Here is a 26006-nt window from a genome sequence, read left to right as displayed (position 1 = left end):
CTTTAAAAGTGTTTAAGAACCTATAAACCTTTTCAGACCCATGCCACAAATTAGCAAACTTTTTTTTTACTCAAAACAATGCCACTAATGAATACATATTAAGAGCAAATTGTTCTCTTCAACAAAATATAAGGGACTTTTTAACATTATATTACACCATTACAATATTGTAATTTAACATTCTAAAAGTATTTCTTTAAATCTATAAATGTGCTTAATATCCCAAACAGATTAAGGACAGGAAATAGATTTGTATCATAAATCAGCTGCATTATATTTCCATTTCATTGCAATACTCAACAAGAAAAATGTAAATATTCTGTGCAGAAACAGTCTGATGTCATATTTTGTATTTATTTGATTAAACTTAAATTTCATTAAACAAAAAATTATCTCAACAGGAAAAAAGACAAACAGCTTATTTTAGAAAATGCCTTCACAACTGCCAAAATTCAACCTTTACCGAGAAATGACTCATGTGTAATAACCACCGTCAAAAGTGAACATCCTCAGTGCGTAGTAGCACGACAAATTCAGAACAAAAATACAATTAAACACAGGAACCTAAACTCGGTCTCATTTGATGTTTCCAATAAAAACACAGGTCAAAAATAATTCTCAGAAGGTTACACACATCCTTTTTTCACCCTTTTACCAATTATTCTCTCTATTTGTAAATCTTTAGCTGTTTCGCCGAGCGGAAACGCTATTGGCGTAGTAGCATTTCTAATAGTCAATAAATCTCGAATATTATGTGTGGAATTGGGGGAAATGGCCGTTAAAGGGCAGTCAGCGGGCAGCTGCGGGGTCCTGTCTGGGAGCGGGCCAGGTAAATGCAGGACGTCTGTGACCCCTGACCCCTCCAGAGTAGGGCCAGTGGTCAGCCGAAGCCACATGTGACTAATAAAATGTTATTTGATTTGATGCACAAAGTTGTTCCGCAGCAACTTTATATACTTGAAACACTCAAACCAAAAAATGTGCCCCTTAATCTATTTTAATATACTTGGCTTTATGGAAGGAATGAGGCATTGGATTTTCTAAATGTGGATAACTTGTAGAAAACTCTCACTATCTGAATCACAGGTTAGATAATACTGAGGTGGAAGGAGATGCAGGTTATCAGGTCTGCTAATCTTTATCTACTAATGCAGTTTGCTCCTGATAAATTCATATTAACAGTACCAATTTAATTACTGTACATTCTTCCTCTTAAATGCTAACGGCTCTTGATCGGTTTAGCGTATGCTGTCATGGCAGTCCCAAGCCGTTCTATTCATTAGGAAGCCACAGTACAGTCAGCGAGAACAGGTAAATGAAGTGTCTAATCATTTTAGCTGTATAAAGTTATGACAGTTCTATAAAGACTTCACGTTGTTTGCAATAACAGTTCTATGACCTTAATCTCAAGCAGCCAGTTGACAATTTCTTATTCTGAGATTAAGACAGACTCTTTTAATTAAGTTCCCCGGCCGTTGGTTCTGACGAACTGAGCAATGCCTCTCAACCATCCTACTGTATGTAAACACAATTATCAGATGCCATGTGGCACGTCCTTCCAGTCTAACGAGCAAACTAACAAGGGACTTGGAATTCCCCGCAATTAGTACCTGCTCTTTTCCTGATTCATCTACATCACCCCTAGCGATGAGGGGGCAGGAGAGAGAGAATGTTTTTTTGATTTTTTTTTTTCTGTAATAAATATATGATGGTACTGTACTGTAGTAGGTGACACATCTTGTTTCAGGCGGTGTAATTCGCCGTGATATGAAGAGTGTGTTCTGTGATTAGTCGGAGGGAAATGGCGAGCTCGAGGATCAAAGCCGCCACTTAATTTAGCAGACGACAAAGACAAAGGCTTTTCTCTGTTGCCTGTCGGATTCAAAAGAGCCATCTCCCTTTTATGACAGACTCAGTTTGCGCTTTAATTTAGGATTGGAGTCCCTGGGCACAGAGAGGCGGGTTGCTGCACAGTCAGAGAGAGAGAGAGAAGTAGCCGTACTGCAGGTATAGGTATACTATTAGGGCTGTGTGTGTGTGTGTGTGTGTGTGTGTGTGTGTGCGCCTGTGTGCACACGCGTGTGTGTGTCTGTATGAGTACAGTACACACACACACACACACACACACACACACACACACTGCTTCACAAGGAGTATTAAATCCCCCCTAGAGAGGAAGGAAACAAACAGCCTCCTGCGTGATTCAAACGGAGGGATGACAGGCATGCATGTGTGTGTGTGACCCTGGTTTCCTGTTGCACTGACCGGTGTCAGTGCTACATTAATTAAAGAGATGGAGCTGGCAGGTGGCTGTAGAGACACCACTGGTAATTGGCCCCCTTCTTCTCTCTCTCTCTTTCCCTGCTGCCACAAACCCAGTCTTTCCTCCTCTCCCTCCGTCCCTTCTCAAACAGTCTTTCTCGCTCTGTCGTTCCCGGAGACGTGCCACTGGGCAGGCAGAAAAAGCAGTCTTTGAGGAATAATGATTAGAATAGAGGGAGATGAAGGGGAGAGATGTTTCCACAGATCTGATGGCTGATGAATGCTGCTTGCCTTTCAGTGTGTGTATTTGTATGTGCATGTGTGCGTTGCAGAATTTCCCACAAGCGCTGCTAAGGACCAGGGGGGTGGGGGGGACAGGGTTGGTTAGACAAGTGAGGAAGAGTGTGTGTGTACATCCTGAAGAAGACATGGATTTACAATGCAGTCGGAAAGTATTCAGACCCCTTCACTTTTTCCACATTTTGTTATGTTACAGCCTTATTCTAAAATGGATTAAATTGTATTTTTTTTTCCTCATCAATCTACACACAACACCCCATAATGACTAAGGAAAAACAGGTTAAGAAATGTTTGCTAATGTATTAAAAATAAAAACTTAAATATCACTTTTACATAAGTATTCAGTCCCTCTAATCAGTACTTTGTTGAAGCACCTTAGGCAGTGATTACAGCCTCGAGTCTTTTTGGGTATGACACAGGTAGCCTAGTGGTTAGAGCGTTGGGCCAGTACTCAAAAGGTTGCTGGATCAAATCCCCGAGCTGACAAGGTAAAAATCTGTTATTCTGCCCCTGAACAAGGCAGTTAACTCACTGTTCCCGGGTAGGCCGTCATTGTAAAGAAGAATTTGGACAATTCCTTCGACCTCATGGCTTGGTTTTTACTCTGGCATACACTGTCAACTGTGGGACCTTATAAAGACAGGTGTGTGCATTTCCAAATCATGTCCAATCAATTTAATTTACCACAGGTGGACTCCAATGAAGTTGCAGAAACATCTCAAGGATGATCAATGGAAACAGGATGCACCTGAGCTCAATTTCGAGTCTCATAGCAAAGGGTCTGAATACTTATGTAAATAAGGTATTTCTCTTTCGCTTTGTCATTCTGGGTACATTGATGAGAATTTTTTTTATTTAATCCATTTTAGCATAAGGCTGTAACATAACAAAATGTGGGAAAAGTGAAGGGGTGTGAACACTTTCCCAATGCACTGTACTACTTGTGTTGATGAATGAGAGAAAGAAAGCGGGAAAAGAGAAGGAAGGTGTGAATGGAGGAGTGTGTGAATACTGTAGGTATAAGTGCAAGATGGTGAGTGTGTGTGTGAGAGAGAAACAAGAGAGACAGAGAGTAGGTGTGAAAGAGGCTCTGCATATAGTACCAGTCAAAAGTTTTAGAACACCTACTCATTCAAGGGTTTTTCTTTATTTTTAATATTTTCTACATTGTAGAATAATAGTGGAGCATCAAAACTATGAAATAACACATATGGAATCATGTAGTAACCAAAAAAGTGTTAAACAAATCAAAATATATTTTAAATTATTCAAAGTAGCCACCCTTTGCCTTGATGACAGCTTGCACACTCTTGGCATTCTCTCAACCAACTTCTCCTTGAATGCAGCATTGAAGGAGATCCCACATATGCTGAGCACTTGTTGGCTGCTTTTCCTTCACTCTGCGGTCCAACTCATCCCAAACCATCTCAATTGGGTTGAGGCCGGGTGATTGTAGAGGCCAGGTCATCTGATGCAGCACTCCCATCACAATGTAGAAAATAGTAAAAATAAAGAAAAACCCTTGAATGAGTAGGTGTGTCCAAACTTTTGACTGGTACTGTATGTGCATGTGTAATAAGAATGATGCCGAGACTGTGTGTTTGTGTGTGTGTGTGTGTGTGTGTGTGTGTGTGTGTGTGTGTGTGTGTGTGTGTGTGGGCTCACCACGTCGCTGGGCAGGTTCTGCAGGTCATCCTGGGGGCTCTCCAGTGTGTTGGTGTCCACATTCAGAATCACTACATCCTCCAATGACCTGCTGCGCACTCTCTGAGAGGACAAAACACAGGTCGTCAGCTAAACACGCACACACACCAATCATCATAAATAAACAATTATCCCTCACACACACCAATCATCATGAAGAAACAATTATCCCTCACACACACCAATCATCATAAATAAACAATTATCCCTCACACACACCAATCATCATAAAGAAACAAGTATCCCTCACACACACCAATCATCATAAAGAAATAATTATCCCTCACACACACCAGCAAAAGTTTGTGGTTGGAAAAATAATTCTCCCTCCCCCCACAAAGCTGAAGAAATTGAAACACAGACCGTATTTATTAATCTCGGAGTGTTTTTAATGGAACAATTACAGTTTTTATTGTTCCAGAACTTGATACAGTGCCGCAAATATTTCACAGGTCATTATAATAAGTCACACAGACCTTTTTTATAACCTCCAACCCACATTCTCATCTTACAGCCAGAGTGTTTTAGATTTAAATACACTGACAAGTAACATTTAAAACTACAGTCAAAAACAAATTTGCTCCACACACACACACACACAGGCAAATACACCAAAATGAAAAAAGGGCACACAGCAAACATTCAAAGTCTGCAAACATTTTCTAGCAGCGTAAATCCTGATGCCTCAACAGTAGTCTGCTGTGCTGGGCTGGAGTCTTCCTGATAGCTACAAACCACACGGATCTGTATGTATGTGGTGCTCAGTAGGCAGGTGGGGCTGGAGATCTCGAGTTTGTCACTTTTGTATGTGATAGTCTGAGATACGGAGACTCTCATATACACACACTGACACAGATATGCACACACAGACACACACTAGCAAACATACAGGCACATACAGTACACACACACACAGTCGTACACAACAAACACACACTTGTGTGACAGTGGTGGCTGCGGAGGCTTGCATGCTGATCTGGCAGTGCACGAGAGAGGGTCTGTCACTGGTACAGTGTGTGATGAATACCGCTACTGCCAGGAACGTCACACACACACACACACGCGGTGACGGGTCTACCCCCGACCAACACACCAGCTCTCAATAACGAAGCACAAAAGCTCTTTGTTTGTGAAAACTGTCTTTTTCTCTGTCATTTATTTGTGTCTTAAATTGGTAAGCATGCACACAACAGATAAAAACCTAGAGGCAGAAAAGGAAAAGCATTGTCAATATCCTTTTGATTTGGTTTCCAGTGTTGGGTACGTCAATGTAAATATTGCATCGTTATGAAGTTCACAGTTTAATTCATTCTCACAGCTGCAATCACAGCTGTTTTGATCACACTTATATACTGTACACATCCACTACACAGTGACAAAAACATTTAAAAACTAGATTTTTTAAAAATGAAATAACCAAATCACAATACATTTAATAAAATATAGCGGGAGAGTTTCCGAATCAGATTCTAATTTAGATATAATATGATGTGTCTGCGATTGTTTGACTTACCTCCAGCAGACTGAGATGAACTCCCACAAGGTATGGCATGGGGGCACTAGGGAAGAGAGAATTTGAAAGAAGGATCTGAGTCAGGACTAAATTACTAATGATAAAATAACGACTGGGTGAAATAATTAATGCATTTTATACACACACACACACACACACACACACACACACACACACAGTAATATTGTAGAATAATAGTAAACATATTTTAGATTCCTTGATGATAGCGTTGCACACTCTAGGCATTCTCTCAACCAGCTTCATGAAGAATGCTTTTCCAACATTCTTGAAGGAGTTCCTACATATAATGAGCACTTGTTGGTTGATTTTCCTTCACTCTGCAGTCCAACTCATCCCAAAACATCTCAATTGGGTTGAGGTTCTGTGATTGTGGAGGCCAGGTCATCTGATGCAGCACTCCATCACTCTCCTTTTTGGTCAAATAGCCCTTACACAGTCTGGAGGTGTACTGGGTCATTGTCCTGTTGAAAAACAAATTAGACTCACACTAAGCGCAAACCAGATGGGATGGCGTATCGCTGCAGAATGCTGTGGTAGCCATGCTGGTTAAGTGTGCCTTGAATTCTAAATAAATCCCTGCCAGTGTCACCAGAAAATCACCCCCACACCATCACACCTCCTCCATGCTATACGGTGGGAACCACACATGCAGAGATCATCCGTTCACCTTCTCTGCGTCACACAAAGACACGGTGGTTGGAACCAAAAATCAAACGTTTGGACTCATCAGACCAAAGGACAGATTTCCACCGGTCTAATGTCCATTGCTTGTGTTTCCTGGCCCATGCAAGTCTCTTCTTCTTATTTGTGTCCTTTAGTTGTGGTTTCTTTGCAGATATTCAACCATAAAGGCCTGATTCATGCAGTCTCCTCTGAACAGTTGATGTTGAGATGTGTTGGTTACTTGAAGCATTAATTTGGGCTGCAATTTCTGAGGCTGGTAACGCTAATGAACTTATCCTCTGCAGCAGAGGTAACTTTGGGTCTTCTTTCCCTGTGGCAGTCCTCAAGAGAGCCAGTTTCATCATAGAGCTTGATGGTTTTTGCGACTGCACTTGAATAAACTTTCAATGTTCTTGAAATGTTCCGCATTGACTGACCTTCATGTCTTAAACTAATGATGGACTGTCGTTTCTCTTTGCTTATTGAGCTGTTCTTGACATAAAATACACAAAATAATATACAGAAAGTACCCGAGCTCTGAAGCAAGCCTCCAGAAAATTGTAACGGAAATGGCGTTACACCAAACTAGTCTTCCGACTAACTTGGAAGACAGTACCGTGCAGTAACAAAGATCACTCACTATTTTTCCAACTTAAACGAGGAAAATAAGATCAATCCAACATTTATTTTTGATACTGTCGCAAAGCTAACTAAAAAGCAGCATTCCCCAAAAGAGGATGGCTTTAACTTCAGCAGTGATAAATTCATGAACTTCTTTGACAAAAACATCATGATCATTAGAAAGCTCCTCTTTAAACCTGCATATTCCTCCAAAGCTCAGTTGTCCTGAGTCTGCACAACACTGCCAGGACCTAGTATCAAGGGAGGCACTCACATTTTTTTAATACCATATCCCTTGACACATTGCTGAAAATAATCATGGCCTCTAAACCTTCAAGCTACATGCTGGACCCTATTACAACTAAACTACTGAAAGAGCCGATTCTGTTGAATCTGACAATTAATCTTGATGGTTGTACAGTCATCTCAAATAAAACTATGAAGGACCTCGGCGGTTACTCTGGACCCTGATCTCTCTTTTGACAAACATATCAAGACCATTTCAAGGACAGCTTTTTTCCATCTACGTAATATTGCAAAAATCAGAAACTTTCTGTCCAAAAATTATTCAGAAAAATGTATCCATGCTTTTGTCACTTCTAGATTAGACTACTGCAATGTTCTACTTTCCGGCTACCCGGATAAAGCACTAAATTAACTTATTGCTAAACACGGCTGCTAGAATCTTGACTAGAACCAAAAAATGAGATCATATTACTCCAGTGCTAGCCTCCCCACACTGGCTTCCTGTTAAAGCAAGGGCTGATGTCAAGGTTTTACTGCTAACCTACAAAGCATTACATGGGCTTGCTCCTACCTATCTTTCCGATTTGGTCCTGCCGTACATACCTACACGTACGCTACGATCACAATACGCAAACCTCCTTACTGTCCCTAGAATTTCTAAGCAAACAGCTGGAGGCAGAGCTTTTTCCTATAGAACTCCATTTTTATGGAATGGTCTGCCTATCCATGTGAGAGATGCAGACTTGGTCTCGACCTTTAAGTCTTTATTGAAGACTCATCTCTTCAGTATGTCCTATGATTGAGTATAGTCTGAAGGTGAACAGAAAGGCACTTGTGCAACGAACCGCCCTTGCTGTCTCTGCATGGCCGGTTCCCCTCTCTCCACTGGGACGCGATCTTACTGTCCGGGTTGGCGCCCCCCCTTGGGTTTGTGAAGAGGGCGAGATCTTTGTGTGCTATACTCAGCCTTGTCTCAGGATGGTAAGTTGGTTGTTGAAGATATCCCTCTAGTGGTGTGGGGGCTGTGCTTTGGCATAAGGGGTGAGGTTACTTCCTGCCTGTTTGGCCCTGTCTGGGGGTATCGTTGGATGGGGCCACAGTGTCTCCCAATCCCTCCTGTCTCAGCCTCCAGTATTTATGCTGCAATAGTTTGTGTCGGGGGGCTAGAGTCAGTCTGTTATATCTGGAGTATTTCTCCGGTCTTATTCGGTGTCTCTAAATCTCTTTATTTTTCTTTCCTTCCCTCTCTCTCGGAAGACCTGAGCCCTAGGACCATGCCTCAGGACTACCTGGCCTAATGACTCCTTCCTGTCCCCAGTCCACCTGGTCGAGCTGCTGCTCCAATATCAACTGTTCTGCCTGCGGCTATGGAACCCTGACCTGTTCATCAGACGTGCTACTTGTCCCAGACCTGGTGTTTTCAACTCTCTAGAGACAGCAGGAGCGGTAGAGATACTCTGAATGATCAGCTATGAAAAGCCAACATTTACTCCTGAGGTATTGACCTGTCATTTATGAACATTTGAACATATTGGCCATGTTCTGTTATAATCTCCACTCGGCAGAGCCATAAGAGGACTGGCCACCCCTCATAGCCTGGTTCCTCTACAGGTTTCTTCCTAGGTCCCGGCCTTTCTAGGGAGTTTTTCCTAGCCACCGCGCTTCTACACCTGCATTGCTTGCTGTTTGGGGTTTTAGGCTGGGTTTCTGTACAGCACTTTGTGACATCAGCTGATGCTTTATAAATACATTTGATTGATTGATTGATTGATTGACTTGGTCTTTTACCAAATGTATACCACCCCTACCTTGTCACAACACAACTGATTGGTTCAAATGCATTAAGAAGGAAAGAAAGTCCACAAATTATATTTTAACAAGGCACACCTGTTAATTGAAATGCATTCCAGGTGACTACATCATTTAGCTGGTTAAGAGAATGCCAAGAGTGTGCAAGGCTGTCATCAATGCAAAGGGTGGCTTTGAAGAATCTCAAATGTAAAATATATTTGATTGATTTGTTAAACAATTTTCTGGGTACTACACCTGTGGTAAATTCAATTGTACATGATTTGGAAAGGCACACACCTGTCTATATAAGGTCCTACAGTTGACATGCATGTCAGAGCAAAAACCTAGCCATGAGGTCGAAGGAATTGTCGGTAGAGCTCTAAGACAGGATTGTGTCGTGGCACCGATCTGGGGAAGAGTACCAAAACATTTCTGCAGCATCAAAGGTTCCCAAAACACAGTGGCCTCCATCATTCTTAAATGTAAAAAGTTTGGAATCACTAAGACTCTTCCTAGAGCTGGCCGCCTGGCCAAACTGAGCAATCGGGATAGAAGGGCTTGTTCAGGGATGTGACCAAGACTGCGATGGTCACTCTGAAAGAGCTCAAGAGTTCCTCTGTGGAGATGGGAGAACCTTCCAGAAGGACAACCATCTCTGCTGCACTCCACCAATCAGGCCTTTATGGTAGAGTGACAGCCCGCTTGGAGTTCGCCAAAAGGCACCTAAAGGACTCTCAGACCATGAGAAACAAGATTGGTCTGATGAAATCAAGATTGAACTCTTTGACCTGAAACAGTCACGTCTGGAGGAAACCTGGCACCATCCCTATGATGATGCATGTTGGTGGCAGCATCATGCTGTGGGGATGTTTTTCAGTGGCAGGGACTGGGAGACTAGTCAGGATCGAGGGAAAAATGAACGGAGCAAAGTACAGAGAGATCCTTGATTAAAAACCTGCTCCAGAGAGCTCAGGACCTCAGACTGGGGCGAAGGTTCACCTTCTAACAGGACAACGACCCTAAGCACACAGCCAAGACAACGCAGGAGTGGCTTTGGGACAAGTCTCTGAATGGCCCAGCCAGAGCCCGGACTTGAACCCGATCGAACATCTCTGTTGAGATGTGAAAATAGCTGTGCAGCGACAGTCCCCATCCAACCTGACAGTGCTTGAGAGGATCTGCAGAAAAGTATGGGAGAGATTCCCCAAATACTGGTGTGCCAAGCTTGTAGCGTCATACCCAAGACGACTCGAGGCTGTAATCGCTGCCAACGGTGCTTCAACAAAGTACTGAGTAAAGAGTCTGAATAGTTACGTAAATCTGATATTTAAAATGTTAATTTTTGATACATTTGCAAACATTTCTAAAAAACTGTTTTTCTTCATCATTATGGGATATTATGAGTAGATTGATGAGGGGGGAAAACAATTTAATCAATTTTAGAATAAGTCTGTAACAAAACAAAATGTGGAAAAAGTCAAGGGGTCTGAATACTTTCCAAATGCTCTGTACATACAGTATGAGGAGAAAGCTGAAGTCGTAACCTTTTCACTGATGTAATCAGATCTCATGTTTGATTCCCAGTTCGTCCACTAGATCGCAGTAGAAGATCACATGATGTGACTTGGCCACTTGAAACCAGATGCGCCTGGTTTGATCTGGTTTGGGTAGTAGCTCACTGTGTAAAAATGGCTTTACGGATTTTCAAGCCTGACATCTTAAAAGGACCCTAGCGATTTTAAATAACACACAGATGGGCAACTTCAATCTCCTTTTCCCATTTATTTTCCCCATTGGAAACCAGTGAGATATATCAACGGCGCATAGAGAGGATGCATTCAAGGCCATGTCAAATTTCATGTAGACGGAGAAAGAAATGCATTGCATTACAATGACCACCAATGTGTACCATTTCCACGCAAACACTTTTGGTGACTTTACCTAAATTGCCTACACTATGAATATTAATCATTTATGGCCTGTGGAATTGGCATAGTAGGCAATTTAACCAATCACAGCCCTCCTTTAACTTGTAAAAATAAGTTGAATATCCTGCAAATCACCAGCAGAGGGCTACCATTTTGAATCCATTTTCACATTCACTCTGTTGGTAATGCTTACAAATTGGATCATAACTTTAAAACTACCAGAGATCCCACTCTGGAACTTTGATATGCCCGTAGAGTGTATTATGTTCAACAATATATTGAAACATTTGCCAAATCAAAAAATGTGATATTTCAAATAATCATGTTTATATTTTTCAATATTCATATATTCATGTAAAAGATTAGTGATATAAAAATACTACTCATATGACTCATATTACAGAGCAAGCGGTACAACTTAAAATGACACAACTGTTTGCTTTGTAGCACCTACAGATGAAACACCACAGAGTCTTAAAGGAGGCCTTGGTAAGGACAAAATGTCAGAAATATGCAAACTTTGAAATGTTTTTCTTCAATTATGCTTTTATATACAAATATCAAATACATGTCAACAATCCTTCCTCCTAAGGACTATTCTATGGATTACATTTCGTGGTATTTCGTTGTCTGGGTTTCGTGAGGAATCACAAAGATCAGAATCAAACATGAAACAAATAAAAAATAATATATATATTTTTCTTTATTACAGTGATGTTACTGTAGCTTTAGCAAAACCATCTTAAACTTAAAATACAGTCGGTTGCAAATAACACTATTAACATATCATTTTCCAGCTAAGACTATTACCAACTAAAGACTATAATGAGACATACAGTATTTACTGTTAATCATTAATCAAGCCTCAGCGCTGTCCAGTAACCCAATCAGCTAGCGGCAGAGAGGACCAGGGAGGACATGCCTGCACCGTCTAACATCATTAACGCCTCACACACTTCCCAGAAACCAACGCCGCCTGCTCTCAACCAAGCAAACCTGATTACTCTAACTGGGGAACGTCACCGGGCCAGGACTTGGCAGAGCTGGGAGTGTTGTGTGTAGGTCCTATTCTGTTCTGTGGCCGCTGCCTCAATCAGGTTAGCTGGTTAATAAGATCTGCTCTTTCTCTCTACAACAGCTGGCCTGCTGTAGGTCTGTCACAATACTGTAACCTCTCTCCCTTTCATGTAAACACACAATGCTCAAGTCATGGTATAACACATGGTTAACTCTGTTTGAGAGGTTGTAATGTGATTTGGTAGATATTTGATTATCTGACGGAGGGAACACCCATTCGTTTTGGTGTTAACCCATTCATGATTGGTGTTCACAGTGTGCTGGGAATCACGTTTAGCTGGCAGTGAACACCAGGTTTTACACTATGCAAAAACATTACAGTAAATGTATATGAATATAATATTAATGTATATAAATATGTTATTTCACTGCCTGTGCCATATCTAGGCACTGACTCAAGAATCCATAGGTTAAGTGCTGCATATATCCACAAATTGAGGTAAATTGAGGTCAGTCAACATCCAGTCAGACTTGTTAGATTAGTGTTGGATGAGTTGTAATGAAATCCACTGAGGGTGAAGACATGGAAAGCTTAGTGCTGACCGGCCCAGGGAATCAAATATGTAGGAAGACCATTCAAACTGTTCATTATGGAGGAAAACCTCACTGGAAAATAGTGTGAGAGGAATAAGAAGAGATCTCGTGTGTGTGTGGCCAGTAGCGGAGTCTTACCAGCAGTAGTCCAGTAGATGTGGAGGCAGTACAGGGATGTAAATGTGTTGCCAGTTCATGGGGAACAACATGGCAGCAGAGCCGTGGACACACGCAGTTAACTATGAGAGGGACAAACACAACATATTATAACAGAGCCAATCGTGACTTTTCTCAAATCTGACTCGAGGCTAGAACTACTGCTGGTTTTCATTTTAAAGGTAGAGTCAGCAAGATGGCAATTGGCTCCGTTGTGTATGATGATGTCATCTTGCTGAATGTACCTTTTAAGGAGCTTCAATCTTTAGCAAAACACCAAAATGTTCACCCCCCCCCCAAAAAAAACCAGACGGTATGATCTGTTGTGTTACTGTTGCCAATGTATAGCTCAGCTTTCATCCCAACAATACAATACTCAAACATGACACTGACAGCTTTGATAGTGGTGTCATATACACACACACACACACACACACACACACACACACGAATAGACGAAGAGAGACTGAAAGATGGATAACAATCAGGTTAGAGTAGTGTGTGTGTGTGTGTGTGTGTGTGTGTGTGTGTGTGTGTGTGTGTGTGTGTGTGTGTGTGTGTGTGTGTGTGTGTGTGGTATGAAACCTTGTGATGGATACACAACAAGAAATAAAGGATGAAAAGAATGGCAACAAAGACCTGACACTCAAAACATTAACCCCTGTTTGTTATCATTGTAGAAAAAAAGACACAGAAGAGTCACTGTTTATTTTCAAATGACAGTTGTATTTCCTCTTTTAGGATATAATGTTTAAAGACAAATAGATGAGCTTAGACTGAGACCCTGGAGTTGTACAGGCTCTTGACTACCTAGTAATTGTAATGACCTGCGCACGCACGTGCACACACTAGTATACACTTGTACACACTAGTGTACACACACACACACACACACACAGGGGCAGCCTAGCTAGCTCATCCTGCAGATTAAAATAACATGATTAAATATAGAAAGAGAACAGTGGTCTGAGGGCTCTGTGGGGACTTCATTAGGGCAAATTGCCAAAGAATGAAACATGAGTTAGCCAAGAGAGACCGCCAACGCTAGCGCTACGGGCTGGGCCAATACCGCGGGGACCTGGGAGCAGGCGCTATGCTTGGAAGTGTGAACCACAGACACACACACAAACTACACACAATGTCACAAGTGACCGGCGAGCTAGCAAACGCGGCCAAGCTTGGCGACTGAACTGAACCGACACAAAGAGCACCAAGCCCCCCCCCCCCCCCTCCCCCTTAAAGAAAGCGCCTGAACGCCTGTGTAGCTCTTAACATATGAGGTGTGTGTGTGTGTGTGTGTGTGTGTGTGTGTGTGTGTGTGTGTGTGTGTGTGTGCGTGTGTGGTGGGGAGGTTCAACCGTTTTCATTTTTTATTTCGAGAGAGGAGCAATAAATTGACTCTCCTGCAATCTCTCCTGCAGTCCCACCATCATTAAGGCTTAATCAACTTTTAATTGGTGTCTTGCTCCGCATATCTGCATACGCATACTGGCTCGCCGCCTCCTTCAAATAAAATACAACAATGCTCCCGTCCTGTCAGATTTAATTCCCCAGCAAACATTTTTTTTCTAAGGAGGAAATAAATCAATTGTGTGAATATTAATGTGAGAGTGTATCAGTTGGAGACAGGAGAGTATCAAAGCCGTCTTGCCTTTCTCTCCTCTCCTAGTAAATGGTGACAGTATAAACCTATTAAATAATGATGAAGAAAGGTCAATGGATCAGCGGTGCACACCTCCTTTGTATACACGGACACACACAAACAGGCACACACAGACAAGAAAACACGCACACACACACACGCAAACACACACGCAAACTCCTTCCTCAGGGAGACAGAGAGAGGCTCAGCCGTTGGTACCAGGAGGTAATGGGACAGAAAAAAATAGCTAACCAACTCCAATTATCTCAGCCACAGCCTGTCCTCAAGGTGAGGCTCACTTAGCCCGCAATTGGCCTGCTTTACTCACAGGTTAAAAGAGAAGACAGCATATCTCTCTTCTAAGGATGGGGGGGGGGGGGGGGGATTCTACTGAAACTAAGATAAACATAAGAAATACATTTTTCTTGATGTGATTTGTTCCTCCCCCTACCAACCGGAGAGGAGGAAGATGAGGTTGTAGGAGTCCAAAGGCATAGTTCATACTTCCTCTCACATTTAACCCAAACCAACCCCATGTCTATCTATAGCCAGCTAACACACAGGTGTTAGAGACGATTAAATCAAAAATAGACATTTGTAAGCGCTTTCTTTCTTTTTTTTTCTTCTCAGGGGCTCCACCAGAGAGCAGGTCGCGGGCGGCTAGGAGCCCTTATAAAATATTTGCCAAGCTAATAAATAATAGATGTGTGGAGCCAAATGGCTTACACGCTCCACAAAAGACCTGGTGCTTAATATTCCATTCAGTGGAGAATCACAGATACAGCACAGATACAGTCCCCAAGAACAAATACTGGATTAGGGCTGCTTTAGGTGCTAGCCTTGGCCCTCTGGGACCTGGGGTCCTCCCAGTAATGAGCCTCTGCCTCGGTCTGTGTGTGAGTGTGAGTCTCAGATGGGTCAGAGATTATACAGCAACAGCCTGCTTCTGAAGGCACCAGATCCCCATCCAGCCCTGATAGCTCTCCTAAGTCCTCACATAAACTGACCACATTAAACACACAATACTATAAACTGAGAGAAACGGAACATATTAACACAACATTTCCCCTTAACAGGAGACAATCCGTGGACACTGTGTACCAACGATCATTCTATTCCTAAATAACTCGGTCAATTGAACAATATTTTTTGCCCCCCCCCCCACAATATCCACTGTTATTAATTCAATTTAATTGCGAGACCTGTTTCAAGACAGTTATGATTGTATAGTGCACTCGGTAAGGAACTAATAACGTACTAAGAACTGATTTGTGAAAGCAAGCCGCTCAGAAGAATGCAGTTCATCAGTGATGTGAACAGGGAGCGTGGGTGGCAACAGACAGGTAACTATCAAAGACAACGTTGTTAGCCATCAAAGAGCACGTCACGACACTTCCGTAGGAATCGGTTGTCTTAGTCGGATGAGCGTGCTGCTCTGCCTTTAAAACATCTGCTTTAACAAGCAAACAACCAGGCACACACTCTATGTGTGATGTTCACCAAGACAGGACCCTGAGTAACTGTGCTACAACTCGCTCACCCACACCATTCTTTAACTGGTTTAGACTGGCCTGGGGGAGGAATAGGCAACATCAACAAACCTCAAACCTCAATTCTCAACTCTTCTTTTCTGCCTTTTTCGCCAATCTTCTCTTTCCTCTTCTCCCCTCCCCCTCTTGCCAACCTCATACACCTCACCACGTCCTCTACCCTATCCCTCCCTCCCTCTCCTCCCCTTCTTCTCTCCTCCTCTCCTCGTCCAAAGGAAGACACCCAATTACCTCTGCTCTCTCTGTGTGTTGACAAACGCCTGGTATCAGTGCAGAGCCACACAGGTGTGCCACTAACAAGTAGATGGCACTGAGACACGGAGAAAGAGGGCATCGCAGTAACACCAGGCCACCCTCACACACAGTCACATCCACCCCTGCACACACACAAAAACAAATCGGCAACAAAATAAGAAATGGGGAACAAAAACACAGAATACAGATGATGCGCTAACCACCAGCCACCATAAGAAATGTGGCTATAGGGACAAGAGGGGAAAGAAAGACAAAAAGCAGACAGAGAACAAGAGGTGGAAAGAAAGGTGACAGAGTGAGAAAGCAGAAAGAGACACCGAAAGAGAGCGACTAGGAGCAAGAGAGAAAGAAAGCAACGGGAGATGGAAAGAGAAAGCAGGGAGGTTGATAGACTAGAAGAAGTGGAGAGTGAAAAGTGAGAAGTAAGTTTTAGGGCCAAGGCGCTGTGCGGTGGTGAGGCAGGCAGGCAGCTAGCACTCAGGGCCGTGGTGGATGGATGGTCCTAGTTAGCATAATACTGACAGCATGATGAGAAGGCTGCTGTCAGGGGCCTGCCGACTGCCTACCGAGGGGGCCAGGGCCCGGCGAGGCCAGGGGAGGGGAAGATGAAAGACACGGGCCTCCCAGCTGACTAGTTAGAGGAGGCCTGATGCAGCACAATTATACGGCGGCATGACAAGCCTGCATGCTCGGCTGACTGCCTCGGCCATCGCACCGCACCACCACACGCCTTTCAAAACAGTGGTACCACTCACCTCCGGTCACAAAACAGCAATAAGTCAACTGATGCATTGTTGTACCATCATGATTTATTCCTTTGCTGTTGGGCGCTTGCAGGCATGCCGCCATGTTCTGCTACACTGGCACAGCGGGATCACTAGGGGCCCTAACACACAGGCAGGCCCTCTGCCTGGAGCCCACATAATGTATGCCGTGTCTAGTCTCTCTCCCATGCTCTCTCTACCTCTTCTTCTCTCCATTTCTATCTTTCTCTTTCCTTTTTTCTCTTTCACCATCTCTCAGAGGGACAGTGGTAGCAGGGGTCATATGGAGGCCTAATCGCTCTCTTCTTTCTGCAAACTACTCTTTAAAAGTAATGCCAGGGATAGACTGAGAGAAACATACACTCTACTAATAAAAAGGACAGCATTTATGTATTGATTGATGGACGGAGGGAGGGAGAGATGAACAAATAAAGGCTTATGGGTGGTCTAACGATGGCCGTCGACATATAAGTTAAATAAACCTCAGACAGTTTGTCTTGTCGCGACGCAAAATTGTAAATCACACAGAATATCACTTCCAGCCGTCTGCTAAGAAAACAGCCGTCACCCGTGGCTCTGATAATTTACACCCTGTAACCCCCGGAGTCAGTGGGCACGGCTGGGGCTCTTAGGGGCTGACATGCTGAGTGGTGGGGGGTGGGAAGAGGTGAGTGGAGGAGAGGGAGAGATGAGGAGAAAGGGGAAGAGAGGTGAAATTCTCTGAGGGTTGGGTAATTTTCTACACCTTCCCCGGACCCCTCCACTCCATCCTCAGGGAGACCTTGGGTTCCTCTCCCCACCCCGCTCCCCAGTTCAGCATTCCGGCCTGCAGGAAGATACCGGAGCAGAATGGTAGAGATAGGAGCGTGGATGACATCACTCGTGCTCTCCCTCTCATAAACATTTGGCTCTGCTGCCAGCCACAATGATAAGCACAGAGAGAAAGATCTCTACGGGTACTTCGGCAGAGATTTAAATGCCTAATAACTGATAATAAACTAATGTAAGAGAGTTAGAGCGTCTAGTAACTGATAATTTATGGCTTGTCGGCCATTAAAAGCTAGAACTTTAAGACAAACAGTCAAATATAATCCTGGCTTAGTGCTGGCTTTACTACTTGCCAGAGACTGGAGATAGAGGAGCCGGATGACTGGAGGACCACTGAACTCTGTCCGTGTGTGTGTGTGTGTGTCTGTGTGTGTGTGTGTATATGTGTGTGTGTGTATATGTGTGTGTGTGTGTGTGTGCACGCGCGTGTGTCTGTGTGCATACGTGCATTCAAACTGTGAACGTTTAGATATACATTTTGATGAAGTGCTTGTAATATTAATGAGGAATGCCATGTTTAATCAGAAACATAAACCCTGGATAGTATAATGTCCCTATGAAAGCATGAATCTGTACCACACTGTAGTGTACAACGTAGAGGTACTCACAGTGCTAAGCTTGCTTGAGGTAATGATGATGCGTCTTTCGTGCAGCATGCTGGCGTACAGATGCAGCATATTGTTGACGTCCACCGCCACAAAATACTCTGTCAGGTTCCTCTGGATTGGGAAAACAGAGGAGACAGGACAGTTAGTGACTTTATAACGACACACTTCTCAGAGCACTAGGGACGGCTCTTTCCTGTAAATCGAGGACGTAACCATTATTACAAATTCAGGTCATAGGTTTACGGTATTTCACAGAAAACTCAAATGGACAGCAGTCTCCAACTAAAAAACGGTTCAATGGTCAATTTCATTCAAAAATGCACAATATATCTTGCGCTCTATTCGACGGGGTAAGATCTAGGTCTTGCACACTGGTAAACCAGAAGGGTAGACTTACACTCTCGGGGATTGTGGGCAAGCCGTTGATATCTGGGGCTATGAAGTAGGAGTGCTGAGGAAACACAGAGTATACAGAGAGAAGACAGGGTCAGCAACGTAGCGCAGCACGCCACTCATAGAGTGATCTATAACTCCTCTGTCTGTGGGAATTGTTAAGCTTCCGTCTGTACTGACTTGGCTAGGAGGGCAGCACTGACACACACACCAACACACGCACGCACACACATGGCAGCCTGGATCCCTATACCCTATAGATTTAAGATTGAGCTCTCTGGTGGGAAACAAGGTATTTATTTCAGCATTAAAGAAAGCACAAACACACACAGGTTGTTGAGAGGATCAGAGAGCTGCCTGTCTCACTTTGGGGGAGCAGAGCAGGTTGACTGTTTGGATCAAAGAGGCCTGGACAGCCCATTAACCACACTTTACACTTTCAATTTCTCTCTCCCTGTCATGCTCTTCTTTTGATACTTTTTTACCCACACCATATGATGACAGACACACATACAAGTGCATGTCCACGCTCATAAAATGAATTAACCCCAGCATTTTGCCTCCTTAGAAGAGAGCAGAGACAGAGAACCCATCACCAAGCACTGGTCCAAAACTACAACACCCACAATCCCCCTCACCTGGGAAAAGTGATTAAAGCAATAGGCAAAACTACAGTCAGCCACAAACAACCTCTGATGACAATTCACCTAGACGAATGATGTAACCTAACAATTAATTGCTGATGGCGATATTGTGCTATATATATATATATATATATATATATATATATATATATATATATATGAGTCTGCGTCACTGTCACATTATTTGCTGCCTGGTCAATGTTCCAATGAATAATGTCAAATAATATTGATGCCGCCACCTCCAGGAATGGTGTCAGTGAGTAGCCTGATGTCTGAATGGTGGGCTATTGTCGCCTTATAAACCCACGGCACAGCACGATCATTGTATTCTCAGTTCAGTTCCATCAGTCCCAGGCCCTCGCTGTGTGTTTGCTTCTCTGTTTTTTTGTTGTTTTTTTTCAATCGATGTTTATATAAAAACATGAAATATGGGTTAACGGGAAAGGCATCAAGGAGACTTTCTGAGCACAATTGCCTTTGCTTTAAACACGCACCATAAAATAGACTTTAAATATTCAGAAAGAGAATACAGTAGCATGGAACAACATTAATCATTCACTAAGTTTGATTGTTTTCCAGAGGAGAAGAAACAGACACCAAGGCCCAGGATAGTTTGCTTTTGTGAGATTTAAAAAGATAGCCAGGCTTTTTTGGCCAAATTGGAAAGCCTCAGCTCCCATGCGGTTAGTGCAGCAGCAGCGGTTTAAAATCTCTTTCGCTCTCTCTCCCCTCCCTCCTTTTTCTCCCCGCTCTCTTGTTCACTCATTCTTCTCCTCCACTCACCGGCTGCCGGCTTGGTGCATCTCTCAGTACTTGCCCAGTGGCTATATGCAACAGCGCGGTCTTCACAGTGAGAGCGATAGAGAGCAAAACAGAGTTCACACTTGAAAGGGGACAATGATCCGTCTTTTTTTTTGTTTTTCAAGGCTGTCATGATAAAAAACAAAAATAACTTTTTGTGGAAGATTCTGCTTCATCAATTAAAAATCTAACTTGAATTTTCTACAGAAAGCAGTTGGACCCTAAACCTCGCCTCTTGGTGTGTTCTCAATGAACCTTGGTAATGAAAAATAAAAGCATATTAAAAGCGTGCCAGACTAAAAATGACAGAATAAATTGTATTTCCCCCCTCATAATTCAGCACAATTCCACTTGTTAACCTTTCTAAGCAATGCATTGATTACTTAATAAAGGCAACTGGAATGAATTTAACTGTATAATTGGATAACCCCTAGAGACATTAGATATTACATTGAGAGAGAGGCTAGCTGATTTAATTCGTCTAAATAAAGAATAGCAGATCCTTATGGACAAAGACTAAAACCCAATACAGTAAAGTATGCATAATAACAAACACAGAATCATATTTTAAAAACAATAGTTGCTTTTTTTGGTAATTGAAAAACTAGATTTTTGTTTTGTATACTACCCTCAAAGTACATTTCGGTTTCAAAACTGTTAAGTCCTACAAACACATGCTTGGTACTGGTAGAAAGGTAAGAAATGTGGGATTATGATAAAGGTGCCAAAAAAAACTGAAATGTATGTTGTTGTTTTTTACGTTGTCCCCATGTTGGGGAGTAAGATATTTGAAAGTCTAGGTTTGAAATAAAATACAGTACCAGTCAAACTTTTGGACACACCTCCTCATTCAATTATCATTATTTTTTACTCATTTCTACATTGTAGAATAATGGTGAAGACATCAAAACTATGAACTATAAAACTATATTTTATAATTGAGATTCTTCAAAGTAGCCACCCTTTACCTTGACAGCTGAGCACTTGTTGGCTGCTTTTCCTTCACTCTGCGGTCTTCAACTGAATTGAGATGGTTTGGAATGAGTTGGACCATAGAGTGAATGAAAAGCAGCCAACAAGTGCTCAGCATTGTGGGAACTCCTTCAAGACTATTGGATAAGCATTCCTCATGAAGCTGGTTGAGAGAATGCCAAGAGTGTGCAAAGCTGTCATCAAGGCAAAGGGTGGCTACTTTGAAGAATCTCAAATATAACATATATTTTGATTTGTTTAACACTTCTTTGGTTACTACTATATGTGTTATTTCAGTTTTGATGTAGAAAATGTTAAAAATAAAGAAACTTTGAATGAGTGTCCAAACTTTTGACTGGTACTGTTTGTCACCTATTACTGTTCTAAAATTATTTTTAAATAAATAAATAAATAAATAGATACTTTAACTTAATGTTGGCGCTCTAAACATGCGCAAACAGCCATTTCAAAAGTGCAGGGCTTGTGCAACGTGCCATGCTGTCATTTTTTTCCTATTACAGGAATGATATATACTGATCAAAAATATAAACGCAACATGTAAAGTGTTGGTCCAATGTTTAATGAGCTGAAATAAATAAAAAAATACATTTTTTTTAATGTTCATTTCTCTACCATAAGCTGCCTCCAACAAATTTGACAGTACGTCCAAACGGCGTCACGCCTGCAGACCACGCCAGCCTAGGACCTCCACATCCGTCTTCTTCACCTGTGGGATCGTCTGACGGTGGGTGGGTGGGTGGATGCTGAGGAGTATTTCTGTCTGTAATAAAGTACTTTTGTGGGGAAAAACTCATTCTGATTGGCTGGGCCTGGCAATCCAGTGGGTGGGCCTGGCTGCCAAGTGGGTGGGCCTATGTCGTCCCAGGCCCACCCATGGCTGCACCCCGCCAAATTGTGTGAAATCCATAGATAAGGTCTAATTTATTTATTTCAATAGACTAATTTCCTTATATGAACAGTAACTCAGTCAAATCGTTTACATTTTTGCATGTTGTGTTTATATTTTTGTTCAGTATACATTTGAGGAGAAAGCAAAGTCTCTACCTAGCCAATGATGTACATTTTTCCCCTGTCTGAATCCGAGTTCGTCCACTAGACAGCAGTAGGATATCACATGACGTCTCTTGGCCACTTGAAACCAGTTGCGACTGGTTTGGGTAGTGAGTCACTGTGCCAAAATGGCAATCGGGGAAATCAGGGAAATAAATAAAATAAGACGCGGACAGGTGAGGAAACCTCAAACAACTTTTCCCATTCACTTTTCCTATCGTAAACGACGAGGTAGATCAATGGCGCATGTGGAGGATGCATACAAGCTAATGTACAAGGAGAAGGAAATGCATTGCTTTACAATGAACATCATCCATGCATACTAAATGTTTGCACTTTTGGTGGATTGACCTACATTGCATACTCTATGAATGACCATATTGCGCATGATTTATGGCCAGCAGTAATATTTGACTTTGATTTCCAAAAAGACAAGGACTGTAGCGTTCAAATGATATGTCAGAGTGCCCCCAAACTCGCTGGAAAACTTGCTGGACCCGGTACCAACAACTCAGAGTTTTACAGCTTAATGTCACTTCTATTTCTAAACAAAGTGTAAGCCCAGTCTCCTCGCCTACAGTTGAAGTCGGAAGTTCACATACACTTAGGTTGGAATCATTAAAACTCGTTTTTCAACCAATACACAAATTTCTTGTAAACAAACTAGTTTTGTCAAGTTGGTTAGATCATCTACTTTGTGCATGACACAAGTCATTTTTCCAAAAATTGTTTACAGACGTATTATTTCACTTATAATTCACTGTATCACAATTCCAGTGGGTCAGACGTTTACATACACTAAGTTGACTGTGCCTTTAAACAGCTTGGAAAATTACAGAAAATGATGTCATGGCTTCAGAAGCTTCTGATAGGCTAATTGACATCATTTGTGTCAATTGGAGGTGTACCTGTGGATGTATTTCAAGGCCTACCTTCAAATTCAGTGCCTCTTTGCTTGACATCATGGGGAAATAAGCCAAGACCTCAGAAAAATAATTGTAGACCTCCACAAGTCTGGTTCATCCTTGGGAGCAATTTACAAACACCTGAAGGTACCATGTTCATCTGTACAAACAATAGAACGCAAGTAGAAACACCATGGGACCCCACAGCCGTCATACCGCTCAGGAAGGAGAGGCATTCGGTCTACTTTGGTGCGAAAAGTGCAAATCAATCCCAGAACAACAGCAAAGGACCTTGTGAAGATGCTGGAGGAAACAGGTACAAAAGTATCTATATCCACAGTAAAACGAGTCATATATCGACATAACCTGAAAGCCACTGCTCCAAAACCACCATAAAAAAAGTCAAGACTACAGTCTCCAACTGCACATGGGGACAAAGATCATACTTTTTTGGAGAAATGTCCTCTGGTCTGATGAAACAAAAATAGAACTGTTTGGCCATAATGACCATCGTTATTTTTGGAGGAAAAAGAGGGACGCTTGCAAGCCGAAGAATGCCATCCCAACCAAGAAGCACGGGGGTGACAGCATCATGTTGTGGGGTGCTTTGCTGTAGGAGGGACTGGTGCACTTCACAAAATAGATGGCTTCATGAGGAAGGACAATTATGTGGATATATTAAAATAACATCTCAAGACATCAGTCAGGAAGTTAAAGCTTGGTCGCAAATGGGTCTTCCAAATGGACAGTGACCCCATGCATACTTCCAAAGTTGTGGCAAAATAGCTTAAGGACAACAAAGTCAAGGTACTGGAGTGGCCATCACAAAGCCCTGACCTCAATCCCAGAGAACATTTGTGGGCAGAACTGAAAAGGCGTGTGCGAGCAAGGAGGCCTACAAACCTGACTCAGTTACACCAGCTCTTGTCAGGAGGAATGGGTAAAAATTCACCCAATTTATTGTGGGAAGCTTGTGGAAGGCTACCCGAAACATTTGACCCAAGTTAAACAATTTAAAAGACAATGTGACCCACTGGGAATGTGATGAAATAAATAAAAGCTGAAATAAATAATTTTCTCTACCATTATTCTGACATTTCACATTCTTAAAATAAAGTGGTGATCCTAATTTACCTAAAACAGGGAATTTTTATCAGGATTAAATGTCAGAAATTGTGAAAAACTGAGTTTAAATATATTTGGGTAAGGTGTATGTAAACTTCAGACTTCAACTGTATTTATTACTCCACTCTTCCTTATCCAAGCTCTCCTCTAGCTCACTCTCATCTCGCCCCTCTCTTTTCACTAACCCATCTGTCTCAACTATATCTCCCATATTTCCTCACTATTCTCTCCTCCCTCCGTTTTCCCCCTCCCACTTCTTTGCAGTGTACAGCTCAAGTGGTCCCACTGTACTTACCACGCTCAGGTTGACTGGGGTGAAGGGCTTTGGCACCGGCAGGCTGTACAGTGAGTTCAGCATGTCATTCAGCTCATTCTCCTTAGAACACACCATAAATCACACTCAATAAGAATAATACAAATTATACAAATGTAAAACCATGTGTCACACACACACACCCACACACGCGCGCACACACACACACACACCCCCACCCACCCACCCACCCAGTACCAATCAAAAGTTTGGACACACCTACTCATTCAAGGCTTTTTCTTTATGTTTACTCATTTCTACATTGTAGAATAATAGTGAGAACATCAAAACTATGAAATAACACATATGGAATCATGTATTTACCAAAAAAGTTGTAAACAAATCCAAATACATTTTATATTTGAGATTCTTTAAAGTAGCCACCCTTTGCCTTGACAGCTTTGCACAGTATTGGCATTCTCTCAACCAGCTTCATGAGGTAGTCACCTGGAATACATTGTTAATTTGCAGAATTTCTTTCCATCTTAATGCATTTGAGCCAATCAGTTGTATTGTGACAAGGTAGGGGTGGTTTACAGAAGATAGCCCTATTTGGTAAAAAAAAACAAGTCCATATTATGGTAAGAACAGTTCAAATAAGAAAAGAGAAACAGCAGTCCATCATTATATTAAGAAATGAAGGTCAGTCAACGCGGAAAATTTCAATAACTACTAAAGTTTCTTAAAGTGCGGTCTCAAAAACCATAAAGCGCTACGAAAGGAAGACCCAGAGTTACCGCTGCTGCAGAGGATAAGTTCATTGGAGTTACCAACCTCAGAAATTGCAGCCCAAATTAATGTTTCACAGAGTTCAAGTAACAGACACATCTCAAATCAAATCAAAGTTTGTCATGTGTGCAGAATACAACAGATGTAGACCTTACAGTGAAATGCTTACTTACAGACTCTAACCAATAGTGCAAAAAAGGTAGTAGGTGAACAATAGGTAAGTAAAGAAATAAAACAACAGTAAAAAGACAGGCTATATACAGTAGCGAGGCTATATACAGACACCGATTAGTCAGGCTGATTGAGGTAGTATGTACATGTAGATCTGGTTAAAGTGACTATGCATATATGAAAAACTGAGTTAACATCAACTGTTCGGAGGAGACTGCGTAAATCAGGCCTTCATGGTCGAATTCAAAGAAACCACTACTAAAGGACACCAATAAGAAGAAGTGACTTGCTTGGGCCAAGAAACACAAGCAATCGATATTAGACTGGTGGAAATCTGTTCTTTGGTCTGATGAGTCCAAATTTCAGATTTTTGGTTCCAACCACCATGTCGTTGTGAGACTCAGAGTAGGTGAATGGAT

General features: G+C 42.2%; 1 protein-coding gene across 9 annotated transcripts in view; it reads right to left on the bottom strand.

Annotated features, from left to right (window-relative positions):
* LOC110521838 (DENN domain-containing protein 1B) overlaps nt 1-26006 on the bottom strand; it is a 180282-nt gene that overhangs the window by 46679 nt on the left and 107597 nt on the right. For 7 of the 9 annotated variants that reach the window (XM_036969293.1, XM_036969294.1, XM_036969298.1 and 4 more), the window contains 7 exons: nt 24670-24750; nt 20284-20343; nt 18861-18914; nt 18464-18574; nt 12799-12899; nt 5780-5825; nt 4228-4329 (listed from right to left, as the gene is read on the bottom strand). In XM_036969293.1, the coding sequence (XP_036825188.1) occupies nt 4228-4329; nt 5780-5825; nt 12799-12899; nt 18464-18574; nt 18861-18914; nt 20284-20343; nt 24670-24750 (555 nt within the window). The remainder of the gene's footprint in view (nt 1-4227; nt 4330-5779; nt 5826-12798; nt 12900-18463; nt 18575-18860; nt 18915-20283; nt 20344-24669; nt 24751-26006) is intronic. The other 2 variants (XM_036969296.1, XM_036969299.1) reach the window with 2 other exon arrangements.

Source organism: Oncorhynchus mykiss, chromosome 30, assembly GCF_013265735.2.
Source record: "Oncorhynchus mykiss isolate Arlee chromosome 30, USDA_OmykA_1.1, whole genome shotgun sequence".
Taxonomy (NCBI): domain Eukaryota; kingdom Metazoa; phylum Chordata; class Actinopteri; order Salmoniformes; family Salmonidae; genus Oncorhynchus; species Oncorhynchus mykiss.
This window is presented reverse-complemented; position numbering and strand designations above follow the sequence as displayed.